The 27,736-nt window shown below is 44.8% G+C and overlaps 1 protein-coding gene across 6 annotated transcripts in view; it reads right to left on the bottom strand.

Annotated features, from left to right (window-relative positions):
- Window positions 1-23,738, bottom strand: part of LOC114437472 (shisa family member 6) — a 56,104-nt gene extending 32,366 nt beyond the window's left edge. For 4 of the 6 annotated variants that reach the window (XM_028408198.1, XM_028408199.1, XM_028408200.1 and 1 more), the window contains exons 1-3: window positions 23,212-23,738; window positions 21,885-22,045; window positions 16,729-16,830 (exon numbers count right to left, since the gene is read on the bottom strand). In XM_028408198.1, coding sequence (XP_028263999.1) covers window positions 16,729-16,830; window positions 21,885-22,045; window positions 23,212-23,738 — 790 coding nt within the window. The remainder of the gene's footprint in view (window positions 1-16,728; window positions 16,831-21,884; window positions 22,046-23,211) is intronic. The other 2 variants (XM_028408202.1, XM_028408203.1) reach the window with 1 other exon arrangement.
- Between the last annotated feature and the right edge of the window lie 3,998 nt (window positions 23,739-27,736).

Below are 27,736 nucleotides of genomic sequence, written 5' to 3'. Positions count from 1 at the left end.
GATAAGGCCTTGGTTTAGGTGATTTCTGACCTCCTCATTGGTTTCTGTGGGGCTCAAAACACTGTCGCCATGTTGGTGGTGTCACAGTCCACCTAAACTCCAAATACAGACAAAGATGTGGAGCCGAGGCTGCGATACAGCACCCGCCCGTCACTCAAAGCAGTCACGTCCATTATGCATCATTTTAACTTCTTAAAGGTAGGGTAGGAGATTTCATTCTGATGCACTTTTTGTTAAATTAGTGTAACTTCTCTTTACAGTCCGATAGCAACCGATTAGTTTGGCAGTTTTGCATTGAAACGAAGAATATGAATCATCTGTGGAAGCTATAAAACACTAAAAACATCAGCCAATCCTCCGGGTGGACCCTGCGTGGAGTATTGGCTGGTTGTCACTCTCTTCCTGCTCTGCGCGCACCAGAGAGGTACGTGCATGATGGCCGAAGTCACAGACCGCAGCTCGTCTTCAGGTGATGCGCTTCCATGTGATTGGGAGGCGTGGCTTCGGGGTGAGCTCCGAGAGAAAGGGGCGTGTGTTTACTTTCTAAATCTTTAACATGTGTTGACACTAGAGGGAAACTTATCAATAGAGACTGTTTCGTTTTATGTTTTAGGCTGTGATACATGATCATTTCTGCTGTAAAGTTGGACGGTTTGACATGGGAGTTTATGGGGATTGATTGACTCACTTGTGGAGCCAGCCCCCTAAAGGCTGTGGGGTGAACTGCAATCCACATTGGTTTCATGTCTCAGTGTACGGAGCATCTTACTGCTTTGATCGCCACATAATGTCCAGGCAGGCTGTTGGAACTGAGGTCATTATCAGTGCAGCAGCCCTTAGGGAATACTGGTGTACAGGTTTGTTGGACGATCTTGGATACCCAAGTTGTGTTGGTTTCTAAAAATTTCTGCAGCTTTGAAATGATTTACATGTCCTTTGTTGTTCCTGTGTTTAATATCTCTATCTATTGACTGAATGTGACAACTGGACTCTCTGAGACGTCCCTGGTTTCCTTCTGCTTCTGTCAGCATGCCTTTGGGGCTTCGGAGTTGTGTGCTGAAAAAAAAAAACACACAACCCAACCAGTACACATTATCTCCAAGGGACGAGCGAACAGCAGACAGAGTATCGATGTGCTGTATATCTTCAGTTTTACAGCAGCATATGGATGTTTCAATTCTGCCATATGTGCCTGAGGGGAATTCTCCCTTCAGCGAGCTCTTCCTCTTTCTTCTGCTCCTCCTCGGGGATGCACCCCCCCTCCTCCACTGCCGCTCCTGTCATCCCAGGCTTGCTAGCTGGGAGCCTTTTCTCCGCTCCGTCCTCCCCTGGCTTCTGTCACCAACCGCCGTCTGAGTGCCTCGGCTGAATCCCTATCTCCCCACAGCCCCCGCTAGCTCTGCGGTGCACTGTGCCAAATGTGAGGTAATTAAGACACAGAAAGCTCCTCCACTCTGTTGGGAGGAGGATTGAAAAGCTCATATCTGTCAGAAACGGCGGTGTGCAGCTAATTTTGCCTGATTTGAAAGCGATTCAAGGGCACGCCAATTACTATGTACACATACAGTCATCGTTCACATCGTACACGGGCTATAAGAAGCCATCAGCATGTGTTATCTTGTCCGTCTCATCTGAACCTGCAATGGAATTGAAAAATAGAATTTCCATACTACCCACAGGCATTCCAGAGGGAGCAGATGAAGAGGGTCTGATTTATAAGCCCACTAACCCCCTAATAAAATGTCTTAAGCGTAGGTGTCAGGGGGTTTTATAATGCCACACGATGGACTACATGCTGCAAGTCTGATGTGAAAAATAATCAAAACATAATCTATTTTTGACAGGTTATCTTTTAGAAAGCATCCATTTTTTTAGCCCTATTGTTTTCATCCCCAGATTTAGCAATTTAGTAAGAATATGAATGGAAACTGATGATTTGTAGCCATATTTTTTCTATTAATGATAAAAACAAGGCTTATTCAGGCAAGTTTGGAACATATTTACTGCACATTGATCACTTTTATGAAGCAAAAATCAATGAAAAGTGAGTCTGAATTTCAAGTCTGCAGTACTCAGTAGTAGAAGCTTAGAAGCCGGCCTTGGATGCTTCATGGAGTTGTGTTCGGAGGGTTGTTCCTGACTCAGATTGGGCCTCCAGGTTGAGAGTGCAAAACATGATCGATCCGTGTAAATGTAAATGCAATGAGCGTAGTCTCATACTTGACTGAAATCTGTGCTCTCCAAAGGCATGCACATGCATTATACCATACACAGAGTGCTTCAACGGGCACATCAGACAGCAGCTGATGTAAATTTATGCACACATCTGCTCCTATCATAGTTTTTCCTAGCTGGTTAGCCAGTTAGCATTTAGCAAAAGTAGCTGACAGGCTGACAGGATCACCTGCAGAGAATTCAGCACAGTGTTCTGTTTGTACACCCTCCTATGGAAGACGTTCAGATCAATGTGTTGTCATGCCATGGCGTATAAATAACACATGACTTTCATTGACGTAGCATTTTATGCTATCCAAGTGTCATTTTGATGCTGTTTTGCTCACATTTTAAGCTACTCTCTGGCCAAAACAAAACAGTAGCAATCTATTGGCTGATACCATCCAACACTTTACTCAATTGTGGAACAATCAAAGCGTCCTCTTGTGTTGCTGCGATGTTAAATAGCAGCTCAGACAGTCACGTCACACATAACCCTGTTCCGGTGGATCCATAATGAAGCAGTGTGTATGACTCCCCCTCCTGTGTGTTCACACCCGTATCATATTCCCTCCATGCCTCCCTCGGCGGGGGGTTAACAGGCTGACTCAACGTGTGAGAACACCTTCCTCCATCTGACACACTCCTTTTCCCAACCCTTAATGGCCCCCGGGGACTCTTCATTATTTATTGCCGTAGAAGGGGTCTTTCAATTATAATACCGCAGCCACCTCCTGTCTATTACCCCATAATCTGGACCACTAGATTGAATACCTGTGGCCTCTACTGGTGATAATTCAAGCACCCACCGTGTGAAAAGTTCACAGAACCCACAGTGGGGACAGGGTGGAGGCAATTTGCCATTCTGGTTGGAGAGGACCGGGGAACGCTGTGCCGGTATGTGCGGTGTGGTGGTGGGGGGGACGGAGTCAGTGAGTGTAGACGAGGCTTCACAGAGCAGCTTTATCAGCCCAACAGAGCTCCTCTCAGCACGTCAAGTCTCTCACGTTTCCTGTGATTCTTTTTTTACTTCGAACTGGAGCCTGACGGGGTGTTGATCCCTCGTCCCTTCCAGCTTGTGTGAACAACAGTGTGAATTGGATGCCCGGGAAAACACCACCTGCTTTATGAACAGGCTCGGCTTGTTGTTAAATGCACCGCAGAGACAATACAAAAGGCGCATTTAAAGGTTCGTATTCAGGCATGTGTACACTGTCGCCGTGTTAATTCAGTGGGAGCAAAAGGCGTCTCATAATGTGGTTTATCATCTGTGAAAGTGAAATAAGCAAATTGTTTAGGTGCTCAGACAACAATTGGCCACTGCAAATTGATAATGATTACTGATTATCACAACAACAGGAGTCATTTATCAGCCTCTGTGTGTTTCCGTATAAATATGCAACCGGTCTCATCCTACAATGTGAGATACTCACAGAATTTAGATTTAATTGTTTTTTTCACACAATAACATGAATTGTTCCACAATTTAAAACTAATGCATTTTAATTGGAATTGTGTTTTCATGTCTGCAAACATTCCCCGAGTAAAATATTGATGTCATTTAATTATTTTTGTGAGAACCAGCCGTTTTAATGCCGAATCCTGGGTAACCTGCCTGCCATAGTTTTGTACTTGTGTAGTACTCTCTTAAACTTATTTGTTATTAGTTTATTTTTTCACTAGCAATAGTATATTTTGAGAAGTTGGCCTTGTTACATATGCTTATATGAATAATTGTTCATTGTACTAATGTGGAGAAATGTTTAGTTTGTTAAGTTTTGGAATACCCACAGTCTGGAAGAGACCTTGAACTACACCTGTGTTGTTGCTCTGTTTCTATTGGGTAGCTACGTTGAAAACTTGACATTAGCCAATCAGAGATGAGTATCCTAACCTATCAGGTTTTAGAGGGGGCGGGGCGAAAAGAGGGAGACGAGACGACAAGGAGAGAGTGGACGGATGAAGGTTAATACTTGCTAAGTTAATTGTTCAGACAAATTATTGTGGACTTCGCACCTAAGTCATGTGTCCTTTTGTTTCCTCGAGTGGCGTGTAACCTGTTTTGGAGCTGTTTGTTTTCAAAACATAGAAATCTCGGGCCAGGTGGACTTGCGCTAATTAGCTAGCGCTTAGCTAGCTGAGGAAGAAGACGGAGTGATTTTTTCTGTCATGGCTGACGCTGCATGAAGAGGAGTTCAGGACTGTGTTGCTGATCAGACAGAGCTGGATCTTTGCTGGTGTTCTTCAGTGCACGGCTTGCTGCTGGACCAAGGGGAGCTACTGTGACCACTGTGAGTATAGACAGAGGACATTTACCTGAAGGAATACAAATGGGCTCCAACTAGCGCGCCAACGTTAAGGTACCACAAACTGAGTTTGAAATCCCGCGTATTATTGTCATTTATTTTTGAGCTGTGCCCGTTTTGTATTAAATATTCTCCGTTATTTGATTCTGATGTTTTGTGTTTACTCACTTTAGATGACAGTGTGCATTTGTGCGGTGTAATTTGCTGACTGGGCCTTTGGTTTCAGAATCATATTCCCGAATTTGTTACTGTAAACACATCCTAGGCCTCATCAGTCCATCTCCCATGCTCAAGTGTCATCAAATACAAAAGAAAATGCTAAATAATCTTGTACTTAAAATTAGGATTGAGTGAGTGGGCTACACCTGGGCATAAACATTAAGGCTGACGGTTAGAAACCGCCAGGCGCGGTTTGGCATAAAATAGTTCCAGCTCATTCAAAATTCTGGATTTTTTGTCGGTTCGGTGTCAACATTTCTGGAAGGGAATTTTGAATTTTTCTGTTGTATTTTTTTGCTGGTCTGAGAAGCTGAGTTGAGTTAGAAGGTTGAAAGCTTGAAGCTCAAACACCTCCTGTATTTTAAGCTTGTCTGTCTGTGTCCCTCATGCTTTAATATACATGGATCCTTAAATGTCGTTTTTCTGATGTTACACAAGATGCCAGATTGTGTATAAAATCAACCTACAACCTCATTCGAGGGAAATATGCGCAGCTACTCTGCACACCGATGGACGGGACAGTTGGCTGGATGTCTGGTATATGTATAATTTCAGGAGGACGGGGGAAGAGGAGGCACTGATCTGCTTTCTTGCCCAGTTTCATGTGTAGTTATAGAGTTATATTATAGAAGTTAAATATCCAGGCGGCACTGCAGGTCACAGGGGAAATCTAAATCTTTCATTTTGTGTTAACTGTTCCTTTTAGAGTTCTGAAGGTTGATGTTGATCATGTAACATTTAATTTGGCTCTAAATAAAGTAATATTTCCTTAAGTGCTGGATTCAAAATTTAAAAACACATTCCCTGCCCCAGCAGACATGCTACGCTACAAGTTAGCCCGGCCAGAATCGATGAAAGGATACAGGCAGGAGTGACGAGGCAAATTAGCACCAAACTGAAAACACGCGCTCCCTTTTGCCTTTTTCAGTTTTACATCTGCTGGAAATAGATTTGGAGATGGATACCAACACAGAGCTGATAAATTTTAATTTGATCCCTCCCATGCATCATTATTTGCACAATGCAACCGGCAGTCATAGCTCGTGTGCTCTGAATGGCAAGTCTGCGTTCAGATTCTGCACAGAATACAACATTTCTCCCCCTCTCCTGTACAACAAAAGGCAATCATTCCATTTGTTTTCCCACACAATGGCCTCTGGATAATAGTAACGGGAGGGGAGGGGGGGTGGATAGTGGAAGAAGCGACCAAGTTATCTGCCTTTCCCAGTCTCCGTCTCTGCCTCTTTGTTATGAATAATAGATTACAGATGAGAGCGGGAGTTTGCCTTGTAGGGAGGTGGGTATAAAGCTGCTTGAGGTCAACACGGCAGAGCCAGGATCAGTCTTCTACCAGCCCTTATCTAAAACACTGGGAGAAGTATCCTTAAAATGCCCTTAGCATGACTATTTATATCCGCTGTTTTATCACTCAAAGCAACTCTGTGAAGGACGTGGCTGCTCAATACACAATGTCATGCTTTTCAATATGATAAACAGCTCGGGACAGCTCATTCTGGATGCCAAAAAAAAAAGAATTTGGTGAACCAGACTGTGTGGCTGCTGCTGCCTTGTGGGATTCTCAGACGATAAACAAGTTCAAAACAAGTGCTGCTGTGTAATATGATAAATGTTGTCAAGGCATTTTAAATGGAGACAGACAAAAGCTGTTAGATTCAAAGGCTCCACACCGTCCTGGATTAACAGCTCTCAGATCTACGCCCATGTCTCTAATGAGAGAAGCTGTTCCCTGCTCACGTTCAGTTGATAAAAAAAAAAAAAAAATCAATTAAAACACACTGCATTCAATTCCCATCGCTTAAGAAGTCCCAGTGTGGAGGAGCTTGAAATTCAAAGACTGGGACTGGACCCAAAACAATTCAACTGCAACATCCTTTCATCTGCTTGACGCGCTCGCCAGGGAGGCCGAAACGGTCTGCAGGGACCGAAATCTGGGGTGAGGTTCAATTTTATTTCATTTTTTCATGCTTGCATGGATTTAAAGAGAAATGGAAAAATATCATAGATCATGTGTTTAAATGAATCCTTTTAATCTGTAGAAACAGTCATTCCACATGCTTCAGCACACGGCGGATTCGTCGGGCGCGCAGCCTCTTCCACTCCACTTTATTTGTATACAGGACCCCGTTGATCAAAGATGATGAATAACGAATCTAAAGGAGGGAAATTAGCATGAAAAAGTCCTTGCATTCCAACTGATGCATAAAATATCTGCACTTACTTTAATGAGCGGCGATAAAAGTTGCCACGCTGTGCGGTGGGCAGCGTTGTGATTGATGCTACGCATTAAGAGGACGCTGCCGTACTCGAGCAAACATCACAGCCGCCTTGTCAGCCCATTGTCCCCCGACTACCTGCCTGCGAGTACTCTCTATCTCTCCTCCTGCCATTTTAACTGCCAAACTCCCACTTTCAAATCCCCTTTTCTCACTTCTTACCTCTCTGATATTCCGTCTGTGCTCCCTTTCTTGCATATTCCCTTCTCCAGAGATAAAAGCCTTCCTTCCTCTTCCCCTCCAGCATACCTTGCTGCCAGACAAATAGCTCCACTTGTTTCAAAGTGGCCACAACAGAAGGACAATGATAACAGAGCTGTCTCCCAACTGTCATTTCCTCTGTCTGCCCCCTACATCTCCCATCACTGTAATTGACTGCAGTGTATCTGGAAGTGCTGTGTTGTTCCTCAGGATACCCAGGAGTCTTGTCAGGAATCGTGGGGTGGCTTGTCATTTACTGACCTCCACGTTATTTGCTCTCTGGCGGTATTTTGAAAGATGCTACAAGGTGTTTGTCGCATGTGTTAATTTCTCAATACCCAGAGACAGTCGTTAATTCAGTCCTCGGCGAAAGGACGCGGAGGTCAGCTGGAGTCAATTACAGTGAAGAAAAACAGCAGTTAGGTGTCGGAAAGGAGCTTAGACTCAGTCAGGACTGCTCGCTGCTGTCTGGACTCTCCTCACCACACACGTTTGAGTTATCAAATAAATCTGGAACTCACTACAGAGTTCCCTGTGCCTGTCTATTCTGAACAATAATTCTGTAGCTGTCGAGAGCTGCAGTTCCACCCGCAGCAGCTAGTTTCGAAAGTGAGTCAATCCCTGTAGACCTCCATGTTAAAACTTTACAGTAGAAAGAAACATGTTTACAGCCTGGTGCATAAAGTGACCAGTTATATGTATGTATTTAACATGGAGGTCTATAGGGCTTGACTCACTTTTGGAGGCAGCCCCCAGAGGCCATGGCCGGAACTGCAGTTTGATGTTGGTTTGCATACCCCACACGTCATATCCTACGTCCAGTGCTTACAGTTCCATTTTTATCTTAATGGAAATATGGTTTGACTTCCTGTTACAGTGCTAACTAACAATTATTCACCTTAACCTGGACTCTCACTCCAGAGAAGCTCCAGAGACGAGGTAAATAATATAGACGTCCTCTCCTGTCATCTCTCCAATATTGTGCAAAAGAGAAATCTGTCTTGATCTCTTTTTTTTTCTGCTAACGAGCGCTGCAGCCCCAGCCCTGCTCTCTGCAGGACCTTATTAACACTTTTCATACAGGCTATTCCGCAGAGTGCTTAGCCAGCAGGTCAGCCGTGCCACCTCCCCTGAACCTCACCATCAATTTGTATGAGCAGGAAGGCTTTGCCCCAACAAGAGAGCGCTGTCAATCAACAGCTGGATTTTTTTTTTTTTAGCCCCCCCCCTAAAACTGCTTTGGGGCCACGGATCGCTCCCTGAAGTGGGACCTGGTTTCAAGGTGTTTAAGGTTGAAAAGAAGTCTGTAAAGATTGAAGTCGTCATGGGAGACGCCAATATTTTTAGGATATATTAGGAAAACAACAGAGCTGACCTTGACTGGTTTGATTTAGTAACTATTTTTCATAGCAAAAGATGAATATGTTGAGATTAAGAAAAATAACTGCTGTGTTATTTCCTAAATTTAGGTTTCACTTTAAAATCTAATCCTCAAGGCAATGCATTGAAACATGAAAGCAAGACAAACTGCAGCTAAATATAGGCTGAACTGGAGCGAAAAGTTTGGAAGCATAACCCCTAATTACCTCGTGTGTTTTTGTAATATAACAGCTCTTTGTCGGAGGATAATGCGAAGGATGTCACTCTGTGTGTTGATTTAGGAGGCTAATGAGTTTTATCTCCTTATTTAGCCCACTCTGGTTCACTCGCTGCAATGCTGCTGATGAACAACGGGCTGACAACCCAAACACTTTACAGGATACATTTTATGACTGTAGTTTGTTCAAAATGTCTCCTCCATCTGCACAGAAATATGGATTGTGCTTCTATCGCTGAAGTTTAAACCAATCAGGCGGCTCCCTCGGCTCCAGTGATAGCAGAGCTGGTGTTTGGTAGCAGACTGTCCCTGTCCTCCTGTCCTCTGCAGCTAACCTCACCATTGGACATGGATCCAGAGTCCGCCTCCATTGAGCTGAGCCACCAGGGGGCGTCTTTCAAAGATGTTTGAATTAAGGGGGCCCGAAAACGATTGGTGGATAAACCATGGCATTCTGTGTTGACCTGCTGGCAGGGGTTTACTGGTGGAGACGTGTAGCGTCAGAAGTATCACCAGGAGCTACATCTGCACTCTTTATCAAGATGGCGCCACCTAGATATTCAGAGACAACTCACTTTTACTTTGAATACTTTAAGTACATTTAAAAGTACTTAAGACTTTCACTTAAGTTATTTTGCTGGTTAATTGTACTTTAACTTAAGTACCAAGCTTCAGTACGTCCTCCACTTGATTCTGCTCATATGCACCCCAATGAGTGTCCTGTATTTAAAATGGCAAAAGCCAGAGAAGAGAAAGACAAAGAGAAGGGGCAGAAAACAGCAAGACCCTTAAATGTGGACCAGATAATAACAGCTAAATATGATGCTAAAGGATGCCCGTCTAGCCCGAACAGATTCCATCAAGGCCCCCTCTACACACCCTGTACTGTAGTGTTAGGTGAGCACAGCACACAGACCCGTTTGTATTCCAGCAACTTCCAGAATATCTCGTGCTTTAATGGAAGCTTGTTAATATTCCTGAGACTGGTGCTGGTTTACCTTAAATGCCGTGTTTCGTGCTGATGTATTTTCTGATTTGGCTCACGGCCCCGTCTAACAAGGCCCGTCTGCTGTGTGGTGATGGGCAGGTTCAGCTGAGTTTACAGCAACTTTTGTTTTTTTGATTTTTTTTGTTTTTTTTGGACTGGAAACATCTGCGTGCTGCCTGAAATGAGGCTGATCAGAGTGTGCATGAAAACACACCGAAGCACTGCTCAGCACATAACACACACACTCGCAGACAGGCCAGGCCGTCATACGGCAACACCAGGCTGTGTCAGGGTGTTACATTATTTACAAAAACTGAGAATATTTTACAGGGTTTGTATGAACACACACAGGAGTGCTGTCTGCACACAACGAGTAATCCCTATAGAGTTAATTATCTCATTACAAAGCTTAAATTAAACAACCTCTCCATCAGTGTGGACGAGACAAATGAGCTGTTTGTAGACACGCACTACGTCTTTCATTGCATCGTGTGTAACAACTCTGTGCTAAGGATGCTGGATTTCTTTAGGCTTCAGGGTCACGTCCGCATTAAAATCAACACAATCTCTGTGGCGAATGCCAAAATTGTTGAAATGAGTGAAACTTGAGAGCCCTGGCAGGAAGGCAGAGATTAGCTTAGCTCCACGTGTTTAAACTTCACGTTTAGGCACCGGTATGTAACAACTGTTGTATGTTTTGTATAGGTATAGGTATAGGTATAGGTAAGAAGAACATATTTAACAATTAATAAGGAAATCCGCCTCTCCCTCTCCCACAGGAGAAGCAGAGGGATCGCCATCACTTTATATAGGGGGCACCACAGAAGAAGAAAAGCGGGGTGTAGATGACGTTAAGGCAGTGAGTGACGAGCAGCACACCTCTAAATATAACCTGCTCCAGACCAGGTTAAGTTACCTTAGTGACCCAATCAGGTAGAAAGAGGCCACTTCATCATGACCCTGATTGTCTGTGCGGAGAACACACTGTGACAAAACTGACACAAACCGATCAATGCACATTGCATTTGATCGGTTACAGGCTGTGTATCCACTGACCTTCATGGTGTGAAGGCCAGTATTTCCCACGGGACCTGAAGTCCTCACCACCGCTGGGAGCTACATTTATTATTATTTCAGCAGAGTGTCCACAGGTGCTCTGTCTGTCCATCTGTCTGCCTTTAGTTCTCCATCATAAACCTCACCACAGCAGCTGACAGTTAGCTCACGCTACAATCCAGATGTTAGATGTGGCTAATTTGGAAGGACGTCATTGATAAAACCTGCACAGTGATGTGGTATGTGACTCTTACTGCAATTTGTGCACTGCTAGCTTAAAAAAAAAGTCTGAATAATGCATCATCAGATGGACACACATCATCATGCAGAGCTTGGCAAAATGCACAACCTGTCATGAAGTCATGTGTAACTGTACCATATTTGATTTGCTGGAAGATGTGTGTGTGTGTGGCGTCTCATCTGTAGCTTGATGATGCGTGGTCACCGTGTGATTGTTTTAGTGTTTTTTTTTTTTTTTCCTTGCGTACCTTAAACACAACACCAAAAGGTTTTCACGGGCGGATGTTTTCATCTTCTGCCTCATCAGCCTGGAGTGTTGATTACACAGGGCTGGAGATGATGATACTGCCTGTGGGCTTGTTTGTCGCGCTGCTTCTGATTCATTCGGAGGAACAGGAGATGACTGTGTCACAATCAGAGGGAAGTACTGCGATGGCAGAGAGGGGCTTTTATACCCTGTCATCAAGTTCTTCACAAAAGGTAAACAAAAAAAACAAAAAAAAAGGGACAAATTAGCAGCAAACAGCTGTTAGTGTCTAACACTGGTGTGAGATTCGTCGTCCCTGCAGCCTCTTGCTGCAGCCGTACAACTTCCTACATATAAGGAGCGCACCAATTAGTGGCTCTTGCACTTGTTAATGTGCTGAAATTGAATTGTAAATAAAAATTCTGTGATAACATCCCCCGCTAATTCTGCATCTACATCCTACCGCATCCGCCAATGCAGACACATTATATTCATAAAAAAAACAAAAACAATAATTGCCTGCCATGAAAACCAATTTGACTTCCTCCACGGGGCCGAATTAAAAGTTGGGCTTAGCAAGGTAATGAAGTATGGCGTGCGCTAAGTCAAGGATGGAGGCTTTTGTCTGAAGTAATCACTTCTCCGGATGCTGTGGCTTGGCTGCGTTTTATATATATATATTATCAACAAGAGTGACATATGGAAAAAATAATTAAAATGGACGCATTCAACCAATAACAGCTGTGCAAGCTGCATTTTTAATACACTACACTATCATATTTGCATGCTGGCTGTCAATCCAGGCAGCTTGTCTGAGGCAGAAAAGTCCAATCAATCAAGGTGTTGAGAGTTGTAATCCAGCTACATCAGTCCGGATGAGCTTTTTCCCTCTGTAAGCCAAGGTGACAGTGATTTACAGAGCGGAGTTCTGCTCGCTGACAGTGAGCGCATAGAAAAAGTACTCTGCAGTTCTTCTGTGACTACAACAATTAATATGAGGCTGCGATTGGGTTGCAGGCTGGAAGTGATGATGCGGTGTAGCGTTGCATCAGCACGGCCAGCGAAGCTGCTGCGGCTCCCTCTTATCTATCTTCTGAGACTTTTTTTTCTTTTTTTAATACAATTACTGGCGACTGACGCTTCAAATGCAGTTTTTACACCCAAGGCGCTGTAACAGTAGCAGTCTCATCTGACAGCGGCACACACACAGAACAGATCAGTGAGCATCCTCATTAGTTTGGCTCAGTTTGACAGAAGCCTCAACCTCACTGCCTCCTAATTTTTGGACAAGAGGACAGAGGAGAATACACAGGACTGTGTGAGGAGGCATCAGTGTGGACAGATGGCTGAGGGGACAGGAGCAAGGCAAGCAGCTGTGCATGCTAAATAAAGTTTAGCATTAGTGAAAGATCGTCACTCTGGGGGAAGCAGTGTGAGAAATATTTGCCACAAACAAAAAGTAAGCCCGTGTGTTTATGTCATTAAATCTTAAAAAAAAACAAAACAGATTCTGCACCAAACTGAGACTTTAAGCAAAGGGAGATCATGCAGGGAACAGATGGCCCCCCACCCCCACCCACCCTCACGCTCCACCTGACTCCTTACAGCAGCAGAAGGCTTCGGAGGGAGTCGTGAAATCGAGAGAAATGGAATGTTCACAGAAAACACAGAAATCCTCGCCTCTGCTGGTGGTTTACAAAGTAATGTCACACAGCTCCTCTCTGTCTGAGGAGGCCAGGATGGTCTCTGAGCTGCTGTGAGGTGGAACCTAAATACTGCAAAATGTAGGTGAATGAAAATCTATACTGGTGTCCACACGTTTTATCATTTAAGGCGGATTTTTCAGACAAATCAGGGAAGAGATGAAAAGTTAGCACTGCTAGCATAACGCAGCACAGTTCAGTGAGCTCCATTTTAACATCATGGTTGCATTATTCATTAGCTTTTAGCATGCCTTAGCCTAGTCTATAACCTTTTAAGTTCCATATTTGTGTGCATGTATTGTCACATTAATATCAATATTTTGTTCCTTTTCTTCCTTTCTGTCTGTTTGCTGGTGGTGCAGGCGCTGAGCCACCATACTGCCAGGTCAGGGATGTTCAGACACATCGGTGGTGTGTGCAGCTGAGGTGAGTAGCTCCTTCTCATCTCTTGGCATTGCATTGTGGGAAAAAGTTGTGCAAGCACACCAGCTGTAAGGTACTAGTGTTGCTTTTAAACTGCACCTGTCAGTGTAACAAGCAGGAATGTGAACACTGCTAACACATTAGCACCTTTCACACGGCCTGTTTGTTGAGGCGCTGGTCATTATGTAGCTTTTATTTTACATTTGTGATGAGAAAAGGCGGAGTAAAGACGGGGTGATTATACGACGAACGAGCGTCCAATAAAAATGACAAAGTGACTTTTCCTCATATGAGCCACCATTTTTTTACACCACCTTCTTTTACTTTATGCTTTACTTTTAGCACTTTAACGACACCTGACTGGAACATTAGCACCACCAGCTGTTTGTTTATCACCACAAGTTATATACACACCAGGAAGGGATGTTAAAGGTAGGAGATTTCATTCTGATGCACTTTTTGTTAAATTAGTGTAACTTCTCTTTATAATCCGATAGCAGCCGATTAGTTCGGCAGTTTCACATTAAAACGAAGAATATGAATCATCTGTGGAAGCTATAAAACGCTAAAAACATCAGCCAATCCTCCGGGTGGACCCTGCGCGGAGTATTGGCTGGTTGTCACTCTCTTCCTGCTCCATGATGGCCGAAGTCACAGACTGCAGCTCGTCTTCAGGTAATGTGCGTCCATGTGATTGGGAGGCGTGGTTTCAGGGTGAGCTCCGAGAGAAAGAGACGTGTGTTTACTTTTGAAATCTGGCTGACTCGCATTGAGTTTTCAAAACCTCCTACCCTACCTTTAATGCTAATGTTTTTTTAAACATTTGACTTGTAACAGTATCTACTTTTGAAGCGCAGTGACTGCAGCACTGTTTGTGTCGTCTGCTTTAACACACAACAAAAACATCCTAACCACCAACGGCATCGCCTAATAGTTACCAGAGAAGCTTATGACCCCTTATCTAAAGCTTGCTGAAAGGCATTTTGGGAAATGTAGGACGCTAAAGTAGAATTACGCCGACGAGGTGAGCTGAGGGGAAGGTTGTAAATTACACCAACGTGCTTGTTTTGTATCCCGCCACACAGATGTGAAGCATCCAGCTGCTCTGACGCTCGACGCCCCTTCCGCCACCCCCCCACACCACCCCCCCACAACAAACACGACCTCACCTGTCCTCCCCCCAAGGGCCGCGCCCCAACACATACACACAACATGACATATAATTAACAAGCACAAACACACTCTGCTTGTATAATTAAGCAGACGCCATGCTCATCCACGCCAGAGGACTGCATCATGACTCCTGAACCTGTCAGTGCTGCAGAACAACAACAGAGAAGACAACATCTGTTTCCAGATGCAGCAGGATTTTTTTTTTCCACTGACTGACCTGCGAAGGGGGGGAATTTGCATTCTTTCCAGCTCTCTCTCTCTCTCTCTGCTGCTCCTCTCAGCCAGAGCACACAAAGCTGCACAAACCTCTTCAAAAAATAATGGCGCCCGGTGTGATTTTAATTGAGCCGGACTGTTTACTTGCTGTTAACCTTAACGTGAGTCACCGCGGGTCGTTTAAAATCCATCCACGGATTTTTTGGATAAAACCAAACAGGGTCAAGTGATTTTCTGACAATTTGTGACTCGTTAAACCAGAGAGATAAATGCGTGCTGTAAAAAATATTGACAGTAAAAGCAATTTATTTCCTTCAGTCAAAAGAGGCAAGTAATATATTATGTAGCTGAAGCCAGCTGCTTTTGTGGATTTGAAGAGTGCTTATAAGAGACTATGAGAGCGGGGGCGGCTTGGTTAAACTGTTCATTTCCCTCCGCAGCCCCTAAAGTGATTGTTCACCAGTGAAATGCTAAAGATAATACCAAGCAGCAACAATATCCAAACCAAACTTCACACCAGAGTTCCATTGATTTTTCAGCTTTCAATCCGCAGTAATACCTGCCTGTGGGCACGAGGCAGCCAAACACAGATGTTGGAAAGAAGAATACTGTTACAGAACTCAGGCTTGTGCACACATTTTCTTTTGTTTTTTGCATGTGTGTGTGTGAGAAATGTGAGCGTCAGCAAGCCTTTCCAAGATCTCAATCTGTCACGTTTCATTTGTTTTTACAGCAGAGGAATCAAAGGCTGCAAGAAAACACAGATTTAACTGCACAGATGCTGAAATCAGACCCCATGCTGCTGCTGTTCAGACAGCCAGGGATGCTGCTGCTATTGTGATATTTGTACAAAGGGGGAGCGTCTATATTTAAAAGCATCATAAAACTAATCATTTTTTGTTTTTGTGGTAGAGACGCAGAGGGGGCACCATGGAGAATATATATATATATATAGATATATATATATATATATTTTATTTTTTATTATTTTATCATTATCCCTCCTAAAAAAGAGGAAAAACAGCTAATTTCATGTAAAAACATAAATGTGATGGCGCCTCATTAGAAGTGGAGGGAAAGAACTTCCAGGCCCCTGCAGTGCCCTGCACTCAGAAACAAAGCCGTGATGTTTGGTAAAAAAATAAAATAAAAATCCACTCCTGCCACACACACACACACACACACAGAAATCTGAGCTAGTATTTATTAAAGCAACGGCAGGTCATCAGCTGCTGCAATTAGGATGATGAGCAGGAAATCAGCAGGTTTTGATAGCGAGGAGGAAGAATGGAAATACATTAAAGCACACAGCAGAGGAACGAAATTATACTTAAATCATGTAGATTTTCCACAAGCATTTAATTAAACACTGGAAAGCAGCATCAGGTAGAGCAGGTCTGCTCGCAACCCCCGGAAGGTTACACACACACACACACACACACACACAGGGTCTGATTTGTTGGAGATAAAATGGACGGGAATAAATCACAGCAGCTCGGCCAACGTGGCTGCATACTAATCAGTGTATTACCCATGGGAAAGCTCACCCCCCCCCAAACTAATGTCTGCATGTGCGTCGAAAAAAATGTGCGTGCAAGTTCGGAGTCACCTTCCCCGCCCCGGCGTCGCCCATCAGCGCAGATAAGTGCCTGTTTGCTTGTATTTAATTGTAAACGCAGAGGCAGGAGTTCATGTGATTTGCTTGGAGAGGGAAATTGAATCTGGAAACATTTCACCTCCGCCTGCCGTTCTTGTTGCTGATCATGGGCGGAACATTGGAATGAATGCAGCACAGATAAGAACAGTTAATTCAATCCCCCAGTGTGAGGAAAAGAAAAGCGGCGCTTTTACCTTTGGGATGGCCTCGACCCAACGTCACAAAGCCAGAGGAGATGAAGTTGTGAAGGTCGGCGCCTCCGCTGCTCCTGATGCTCTCCTTTCCATAGTGGAGGCCTGCTAAGACACACACAGACACAACAGCAGTTTCAGTGTCCTGAAAATGAGCTCATAGCCAACCTGAGTCACAAGTTTACTTTTCATTTGGTTTCATCATGAATTTCAGCTCAACAGCTGGAGACCGAGCCCCGCAGAGATCACAGGGAGGGGTCGCCAGTCTTTGTCTCGTCATCAGAAGTAGATTTAAATGTACAATATTCCCTGCTTGTACCCAAAAATAATCAGTTCATAGGTACAAGCTTATTTAACAACTTAAACAAAGGCAAAATCTGAGGTTTAAAAACATTAAACTGGCATTAATGTGTGGCCAAATGTTAGCATCAATTCCCTTTAGCATCACATGCTCTTTTGTCAACACATTCTAGCATCTTGTAACATAGACTTTGCAGAATGTAGCATGTTTAGCATCTGTTCCTCAGCATCTGGATTTTGCGGTTGCGGGCACACTGGACTCTGAACTGAACTTCTCTGTTTGCACCTAAGTTTCATTTTCACTCTTTGTTTCCTTTCTTTGTCCTCTTTATGTGTTCGTGTTTAGGGGTTTAAAAAGCATTACAGTTTGGGTTTTGGTTACCATAGCGACAAGTTCCAAATTAAGTCTCATGGCGCCCATTCTTAGCACTTTCCATTGAAGTCTATCTGAGCGATATTCACGTCAAAGCATAGCGCTGGATGCTGACTGTGACTGATGCTGCCATGTTGGATCAGCTCTGTTCCATGTTTCGATCAGTATGTTTGTGGGCCAACCTGAAAGTTAGCATCTCATGATTCCTGTGACGAAATAAAAATGCTTGACATGTTGACACATTCCTGTTAAAAATAACACCATCTTCTCATTGGTGACTCTCTTATGGTGTCAAATGGAAAAACCTTTGCAGCGTTGTTACCCTTAGGCACTGATAGAGGTGGAAATTGGCTGAGAAGTGAACCACACAAGCAACCTCAGAAAAAAAAAAAAAAAAATAAAATCCAAAAAGCAATATGTTTCCACCTCCCACATACCAGTGCACTTTGAACTCAATCACACCTCTCCCTGCGCTGCTTTCATGGCTGCACAGCGACTATCCGCTGGGATTCTTTTTCACATTCAATCACACCAACAATTCTTTTTGTGACAGACAACACACACACACTATTGTTGTCTTCCTTCGTCACCTTTGTCATTGGTAGGCCACTCCACGACCCACTGCGACAACTCTTGAATCTGAAAGACCCTTCAAAAGCAACTGACTCTCCTCTCTCTCTCTCTTCTCCCCCCCTCTCTCCTGCTCCCATTCCCAGCTCATTAGGGCGAGGTAGCATGAAGAGGCTGCGCGTTATGAATTTATCGTCCTTGATGCAAAGAAAATCGTGACTTTCACCTCAACGATGTGCCAGGAAATGTACAGAAAGCCAGAACCAGTGGGCGCTGAGGATTCATATGGTAATGCTTTTCTAATCAGACTACTTTACTGGACACCCACACCTATACATTACCTCTGAGAGGGGGGAATGTGAATAATATAAGATATCATGAACCGAGCTGGATGTGGGGACTCCGCGGCCGGCATCGGGGAGGTTACCTGAGTCCAAGGTCGATTAGGCTTTAACACAGCCGGGCAGAGGTAATTTACATGGTATACTGATTTTATAGCATCATCAGATGCCGATGTGCTGGAGTGGACGTGGAACTCCGTACATCACCTCGATAAAGCCAAGAACGCCCTCCTGCCAAATACACGCCCCCACTTTTTTTAACCTTACCCTTCTAATGGTGCAGTGCAGTAAGTCCTGATCCACCTCAATCACACACACACACACAGAGAGAAACTCAGGGGGGGCAAAGGTCCAGCTGCATAATAAGGGCCAATAATGAGATGTAGTGCAGGAGACAATTAGGCGGGGTCTCTGGGATGCTGAGGTTTATCACAGGTGCACTCAGGAGGGAGCTTCTATGAAGCATGTTGACGCAGTCAGCACTTAGCTGTTGTTTTATAACATGCGGGTGTGATGATGATCTGGCCAATGGGGAGTCAGCGAGGTCACAGCGGCGATGTTAAAGCTGCGCACTGTAATTGGATGGGAGGGAGTTTTCACCTTTTTTAGAGTGATTAAATCACTGTGTTTTTTTGTGTGTGTGGTTTGGGTGGAGAGAGGCTGCTACACACACACATAAAAATATCTGAGGGTCATGTCAGAGCTGCTAATAGCTGGAAATATTATTCAACCATCACGACCTCTAATTGTCCACAGCAGTTGACCTTTAAGCTCTGAGTTTGCTCGTCTCAAATTAAATGAACTGGCTGCAAATCCCTCGAGTGCTGTATTCCATAAGCGCTCAGACTTATATATATAGATAGTGGCTGAAGGCTCTCCAATCTGCACATGGGCGTGCACTTCAACACTCTGCTCCTTCTAATGCTGTGAACATAGACTCATGATTCACAATCCAATTTGCCTATTCTGCTTTATGGGAGTAATTGTTTTGGGGGTTTTTGTTTTGGTCTCAGTTGAGTACTCTGAAGTAACCGCACCACCTGAAAACTATATTTCATCATTCTGCACATTAAGAAAATGTCAGAAAGGAAACCAAGCAAGGGGGGGGGGGCACAAATCTTTGCCTGTGGTGTGCGGTTAATAAATCAACTTCATCTGAAGAGAGCCGCGGGCCAAACTGCATTACTCAGAGAAGCACTTATTGTTTACTTTAACCAAAGGCGAACTCCTGTAAAGGTATCTACTCCTCCCTTCCGAGGTCTGCTCCTTGTTGTGGCTGCAGGGCGCTCTGTGTTTACACCCCGACCTAAAAGTGGATTTGAGCCCCCACAACAATGCAGAGTGCGTCGGAATAAAAATAGCAGCACTTGGTGTCGTATTACGCTGTCTGTACTCTTTGTGCTTTTGTTGTTTATAAAAAAAAATGTCATGGGGAGGTTTGTGCTGCGTACCAAGGGGAACATGTCACCACACAATGTGGAAAAATAAGCTGTTGTTACAGTGGATCAAAGAAGGAATGGATGTAATGCCTCCTCTTGATATAAGTTGATGGGATCCTCTCGGGGCCCTTCCAGCCACTTGCTTTAAAGATCTCTCCACCTGATTGTCTCAAAAAGCCACTGGATGTGAAGGGCCGAACTCCACCTGAGGACTCTCGCCTTAAAGAGGCCTACGGCTGCTGCCCAATCTGTGCCAAATGCCCATTTAGGCTCACATGAATATGCATTTTCTGTGAGAGTGCGCTGGCTGCTTCTCCACTCCTGATTTATATGCACACATTAACCACGCTTTCGCCCGCGCTGTCACTGCCTTTCATGTCCAACCCTGTCAGGACTACTGTGGTCCCTGATGTGTGTGTGTGTGTGAGGGCGGGGGGAGTGGTGCTTCAGCTGAGCTTAACTACTGAGTCCAAGTTGTGTTCACTTTGCAGTGTTGTGTGTGCGTGCAGGGTGACAGACAGATAACTCCATGCCCGACCTTTACTCAGTATAAACGCGTGCAAGGTCACGCTGAAGGCAGCATCCTAACGTGCAGCTGCAGCCATGTTGCTTGCATGGCCGGCAAGTGACCATTAAAGGGAGAAGAGACTGATGTGGCAACTGAGCGGGGGAGACGCTAAGTGAATGAATGCAGACTGCAAAGAAATGTTCCCCCCTGCAAATTAACTGATAGATGCGGAAGTGGCAGAAAGAGGCCAAGTTTACATGACTTACAAGAGGCTGCAAAGCTTAGAGTATGCACATGTATCTATTATTTACAGACAAAGATGCAAAGAGATGTTTCTGTCCTGTAACACGGACCCAGCAGAACAGCTATATATATATATGTGTGTGTGTATCAGGTGCTGTGTGTTGGTGCAGCTCAGTCAGGTTCATACAACTTCATGCATTTCCATGTTCTAAGATTACTAAGCACATAAATTGACGTGTTGTTTTGTGCAAATTGACTCCATTCTCATGACAGCCATATTTACCCATAATACCCAATCTTAACTAGGCCAGTGGAAACCAAAGATGGAGGTGGCGCCCATGACGGTCACGGGTCATAGGGTGCAACAAACCCGGTGGCGCCTGTGGGGTTGGAACTCACCCATCCTTCTCCCTGACATTTGCAGCTTAATAACATGGCAGGAAAAAATATGACCACAATAAAAATGGAGGATTTGTGTCACTGTGCACAAAGCAACACATTGAATGACTATTTCACATGAAGGGATGACACTGTTAATGCATACAGGTGCAAAAAGGAGCCCTGACCAGGTGGTCTGTGATTCTCTGACTTTGAAATATAGGCTGTTATCTAAAATATGATGCTGCCTATGAATAACTGTTGTGTTTTCTTGTGTTTATACCCATGTGGAACGTGTGTGTGTGTTACTATCTGTGTGTGTGTGTGGGTGTTGGAAGGTAAGGGTGTGTTGTTTTTCTTCCTGCACACTGACGCTTAACATCTTTCTGTTTTTCTTTCCATCTCAGCGACTCCTTTGTAATATCTCATTATTTTCCATCTGTGTCTCTCTCCCCAAGTGCTTTTTTCGCCGCTCTCCATCTGATAACACCTGCCTTGCCTGAGAGAACCTGCCGGCACTGCCTGACTTCCTGGACTCATGCATCGTGCACCGTTTTCAGGCCATTTTACCGATTTATGCTCGCTGTCTGTTCTCAGAATTGCGGGGTTAAATCACACCGTGTGCGCCGCGTCTGATTCACCTGCTGCCTGAGTGAGAGGTCATCACTTCCAGCCTGTCAGAGTCTGCAGGGCTGTGCTGCCTTTGCCAGCATGTAATCATCTCCCCTGCCTCGCACCCCACCACACACCCCCTGTTGTCACTGTCTCCCCTCGCTATGTGGCACAAATCGGATGATTACAGGATGTTACCATTGGAGATTATACTGCTGAAAGGGTGCGCACAGCGGGTGCTCTTTTTGAGACTCCAGCATGTAAATAATAAAATGCATCAGAGGCATGCAAAGGGTTAATATCTGCCTTCAAGCTATATTTGACCAACAACCATGACACATGAAGGTAGAGGATGCTTGTGAGGATGTGGAGCACAGAGAGTTGAGAGCTCTTACCGTGGTTGGATTTGGAGGTGTGAACAGGGGTGTAGTGGTTCTTGGATGAGGTTCTGACTGGTGTGTTGTCTTTGGGTGAGCCGTTCATCGCTGCGAAATTCTCACAGTCATATTGCGAAATGGGAATGGGCCCCTGCTGCCTCAGGATGTCTGCAAGGGCCCTGGAAACAAACACAATCAACAAGAGAGGCGGTTAACACCACCTGACGGAGGTTTTTGCTTGTACAGTCTGTCTCTGAGTGCAGCAGAGTTTGAAACCAAGTGATAGCACGCCTGTTGTTTTTGCCCTCAGAATGGCGGCTAATTGTTAAGACGGTGTCGTGCTATTATGGGTAATTCAGAGCAGCTCTGTTTCTTCTTCTTCTCCTCTCTCATTTTTTTTTTTTTAAGTCTGGGAACATGACGAATGTTCATTTTCAAAGAGAAACAGCGTTGGATGTGTGAGCATCTCGCCTAATTGGCTTGAATTTGAATGTTTTTCAGACCGCACCAGGTGCATATGGAAGGATGGAGCCCTCGAGGAGGGAGGGAGGGAGGGAGAGAGAGAGAGAGAGAGGAGGGGTGGTGAGTGGAAGAGAGGGAGAGAAGCAATCATGATGAAAGAAAGTTCAAAAAGTGTTTGTTTGCTTTTTCTGGCACTGCTTTTTGAGAAAGGAAATCAAATTACTTCTGCGGCGCTGCAGCATCTCAAAGCTTTTGTACGACAAATGTATCAGCGGTGTAACCTTTGCTTTTAAATTAATATTTCAGCGCTCCCCCCTTCTTTCTTCCTCTCTTCTTATTGAATGTGCAGCGGCGCATGCATGTCACACAACCTTAATACAGCCCTAACGTTAACACTATCCATTATTCACAGTCTTAAGACTGCTCGAGTGTTGAATTATGCATCCAATAAAAATAATTAAAAAAACATTCTTGATGGAATAATGTGTGTCAGCAATTGTTGGCTGAACACCATGAGATCTACTCATGGTTGAGGTGAAGCCCCAGGAAGAGGGGGGGGGGGAGATGGTATTTATTTTCATCCTATAGATATAGATTTCATCTGCAGGAGCAAACATCCACACATTCCCTCTGACTCCCACACACAGCTGATGTACACACACACACACACACACTCTCTCTCTTTGCATCTGCTGCATATCTAATAGACTCCCATACAAGGTGTGCTGACGTTAGATAACAACCTCACAATAAAGCAGAAGGTGTGGCGTTACCTTTAAAGTGTATTTAACATCAGTGAAGGCCTGTTTTCCTGACCTCTGACCCCTGTCTGTAAATGAGGTCTATCTGCCTGCTATGTGCTGCCTCTGGTCCTCCCACTCACCTGTGTATATTCATTTCCTGAGGCGGCTCTGTGGCTTTGTCATACGCAACTTTGACGGACACTCCCACCACTATGATGAAGGCTATGATCCCACAGGTGATATAGACCGCCGTGTTGGTCTGATCCATGCTCGGATCGTAGGTCTCTCCGGTGGGGATGGGTGACGGGGCGACCGTCTGCACCCACTCCGGCGTTTGGTAGTTCCTGCAGGCTTTCTGATCCAGCCGGTCTTTCTTATACTCGCAGCAGAAGCGCAGGTAGCACGTCCCGCAGCAGTACCGGTGGTCCGTGTTGTTGCACTCGAACATTTTGTCATACTGCCCGCTCACGTCGTAATAGCCAAGGCATGTGTCGTGGTTGCTGGCGGGCGCCGGCTGCGGGGTCTTCTGCGGGGCGGCGGTGGGGATCACGGTGGGTTTTGGAGCCTTCTTAGGCACCGTTTTGGGTTTCTTACCCCCCGTAGCGGCGCTCAGGACGCTCAGTGGGTCCAGGTATATCAGCAGCAACAAAAGGTGCCTTATCCCCATGGTAGTGCGAGGAACTCTTCAAGTCTTGTTGTGTGTTTTTTTTTTTTTTTTGGTAAAGAGGCTTCAACTCTGGTTCAGACGTTCAGTCTTGTGTAAGTTTCGCCAGCGAGTCTTCCCCCGCTCGCTCTGTGTCCTGTGCAGCCGTCATTCTGAATACAACTCTGCGCGGACTGTTGTCAAGGGCATTCTCTGCTCCTATTACGCAACGGACACCTCAAAGCCCATCGCGCCCCGCCGGGGTGCGGTGACAGCGGAGAGCACCATATCCCTGACCGGGGAAGCAGCTGATGGATGCCCGGGCTCGGAGCGCTCTGCCCCCCGGTCTGAGCTGCGTTGAGAGAGCCGCCCTGCGTCGCTGTCCGAGGTGCTGAATCCTGGAGACCCAGTCAGTCAGTTGTGCCTGGAGTCCAAGTTAAGTCTGGGGAGGACAAATGAAGACAAAGGAGCTCATTAGATATTACCCCCCACGTCAGAGACACGTCATTCATTAATTAACCGGTTTTAACGCGTCCAGATAAGTAGTCAGGAATTTGAATTCTTGCAGTTTGCACGACGCATTGCACTTGGTATCATGACACCCCCACACAGCACGAGTGAAGTGGCGTTTGTGTTGCTGACAACCCGCGCACTACTTCACTGAAGCCTTTCTGTCAGAGAACATTCTAATGAAGTTCATGCTTTTAATTTTTTTGTCTTAAGGTGGAGTGTGAGAAAAGGCCAGCCTACCTCTGTTAGGACACCCGCCGGGGAGCTGCTCTCTGTCTGGGTCTCCGAAAGTGAAGAAAATATCAGAGCTCCGAGCCCCTCTCCCCTCTCTCTCTCTCTCTCTCTCTCCTCCTTCTCGGCTTTCTCCCTCCCTCTTTCTCTTACATCACTTCAGTGCTGGCGTCAGAACTCAGCCAAGTATCGGTAAATTGCACCCCTCCTCCTCCTCCTCCTCCAAGCAGGCAAGCCTGGTTATTGGCATTAACACTTCTGAATTAAATGGCTGCACAGACCTCTGTTTGCAGGAGTTGCTGCACCCAGCACCCCACCTTCACTCTCTGCATGCATGTTTATTTGCATTCACAGTGTTCTTCACATCCCGGCCGACCTTTTGTCCAGCCGGCTGTTATCATCTTGCAGCTACACGTCTGTAAACAGTCACTCTTTTCAGGCTGTGCTTTCTCAGTTAATGCACTCATTATGACAGATAACCAAGCCACAGCGCCTGGGGGATTAAGGTGAACTAAAGCTCCATGGCTCACACCTACACACACACACACACAAACATGCACACCTTTAATAAAGACTCACTAATTAACACCAGCAGGTTGTTATAATACAGATCTGCACCAACCACTCTGTTCTGATCACAAACTGCTGAAGGTGTTTTGACAGCAGCGGAGAGGCGGTGAAGCTGCAGGGTGACACCTTAAATCTCAGTTATCCTCCCTGGTTGGGATCGAGAGCAGCATGCGGTGTGATGAGAATACAGCACATTGTTAATGGGGAGTGTTTCTGGCAGGCAAGGCGGCTGTAATGATGTGGGCCAAAGGAGCACAAGTAAAGATCAGAGAAGGGAGAAGGCTGTGGGAGAGACGGGAGTCTGGAGGGGAGAGAAACCTAAAAGAGGCCAAAGGAGGAAGCAGCAGTTTCTCATTTAAAACCTGCAGTTGTTTTTGCGATATTTAAGCTAAATGGATTGTCAGGATGATGTTGTGATCGGAACAGACGACAGAAAGAGGAGAGAGAAGAAGTACACGCACAGATTCATTATATCTACTCTTCGTGCTAACACATAATACTAGAAAAGTCTGTAGTTCTTCTTGGCTGCTCTGCTATGAGAAATAAAAATATATTGCACCTGATTGATCATCCTCAGTTGTGTATGCTGCCCCCAAGTGTCCAAAATGATCTACTGATGCAGCTTTAAGTCCTCATTTAAAGCTGTAGAGTGAGTAACAAAGGCAAGGCGGAGGATTAAGGAAAGACGTGACCGGATAAAACCAAAAGTTTTACACATAAGAGTGACTCCAACTGCCTTCATTAGACAGTATTTACCTGCCTGGACGTTCACTGAGCTCTGTATATCCTGGCACTGAAATCTTATCTTACATTTTCAGCAGATAATAACTCATTTGTGGATGTAACTCTTTAGTTTAAGCCTGTATAACAGACAGAAATAAATACTCCAGGCCTGACATGCTGTAACTGCTGTATGAAAGGGTTAAAGGACACCTCGGCTGATATTCTATAGTTTTTATCTCATTGAAATCTCAACAAATGATCAAAACCAACCAATAATGTCTGCATGTGCGTCCAGGGTTTATTCCTCTGTGACACAGAGGCTTATAAAACCATTAAAAGTGACACTGTTGAACTGGAAAATGTATCAATGCGCAGCTGAAAGTAGTCCCTATAAATGTGCCTCTCCTCTGAGTGAGAGACTTATCACCGTGAAATTAACATATTTTTATTTTTTTAATATTCAGTTTGGGTCTTTTCTGATCTGTGGAAACTGGTTGTTACTGGACCTTTAAAAGTTTGTGGAATGCACCTCCATCAGCAGCGCCTGTCAGAGCCTTACAGCAGCAGCCAGCGGTGCCAGATCAGATATCGCTGCAGGAGATGGAGGTCACTCAGCTGACCGCCGCCTTGCAGTCCTATGACATTGTTTATATATATATATATATTTTAAAAAAAGGCAGATCTCAAACTGCCGTTCGACTTCTGTATAAGCTGAGAGCAGGAGACTTTTCCTGACGGTGGCACTTTCACTGCTGTCATCCCTCCGCCGCTAACCCTCCCTGCCTCTCCTCCAGAGGAGAAAAAAACTGAAGGAAGGTGGAATGCCAGCTCTCATTAGAAAGGGGATTTCAAAAGCTCCCTGACAGGAACAGAAGAGGAGAAAAAAGCACTTTGCATAAGCATCTTTTTTCAATATCACCAGTGGTGTGACTGGCAGCAGGTTAGGATACCAAAAGATCCTAATTTAAAGTCTAAGCCTCTCCTATAAAACTTACATTATCTGCTGAATGGCTTATACACCTTCAGCACATCAGGCTGGAGTTGATAGCTTGACTCGGGAAGCTAACGTGAAAGACTTTCTCATCAAAAGCACTTTCTGTTTTTTCTTTATTTATCAAATTAATCCATTCAGTATAGGTTTTGCACCCTGAGTGACATGCAGAGGAGGAAAAGAGAGAGAGTTATGATGTTGTGTCTAAATCAAACCAACAACGCTGCTGAGGCTGGGAAGCAGTTGCCTGGTAACCACATTTTACGATGCCATCCATACTTGTTGTGATGAAAAATTTAAACTCCTCACTACTGAACTATTCTCTGGGACTTCAACATGAGATATAGATGGTGCTGTGAGACATATGGACCAGGGCTGGAAGCTGAGAAGCAGAGTAACCGCACACAGCAGGAACACACCCCTTACACGCCATGATTCATGATTCATGCTACTGTTTTGCCAAACACATAAAGAGCCTAAAGCTGCTTTATAAGCAGCCAAAACGCACAGACAGACTGTAATGTTCTAACCAGAGTCTGCTGCATCTGTGTGCTGTGGTTTGTGACCAAGTGGGATGATGTTCCATTAATGTTTCAGATCCACTTCTGTTCCTGCAATAAACATGACTGAGGATGCATCCTGCACGAGGCTGTGTTTGGTGTTATCGCTGCGTTCCTTATTTTCTCCTCATACCAGTGTCATCACTGGTCCTGTTATTGTATGATTTGGTTACTATAATGATTTCAGGATTGTGTGCTATATGCTTGATAAACCCAGATTCTTATTTAGTATTCATAAACATGAGAAAGTAAATACACATTTACAACGCCAAATAATTAAAACTATTTTTTATTTTAAATAAATAAAAACTTTATTTCATCAGCACGTTTTCTTTTAAATGTACTTACAGCCTGTAGCTTATGTTAGCTAATGTTAGCAGGCTAGACTATAAGCCCAAGTACACTGAGGTCTCCCCCTTCTGGCAGGTTAAGAAATT

This window comes from Parambassis ranga, chromosome 6, assembly GCF_900634625.1.
Source record: "Parambassis ranga chromosome 6, fParRan2.1, whole genome shotgun sequence".
Lineage (NCBI taxonomy): Eukaryota > Metazoa > Chordata > Actinopteri > Ambassidae > Parambassis > Parambassis ranga.
This window is presented reverse-complemented; position numbering and strand designations above follow the sequence as displayed.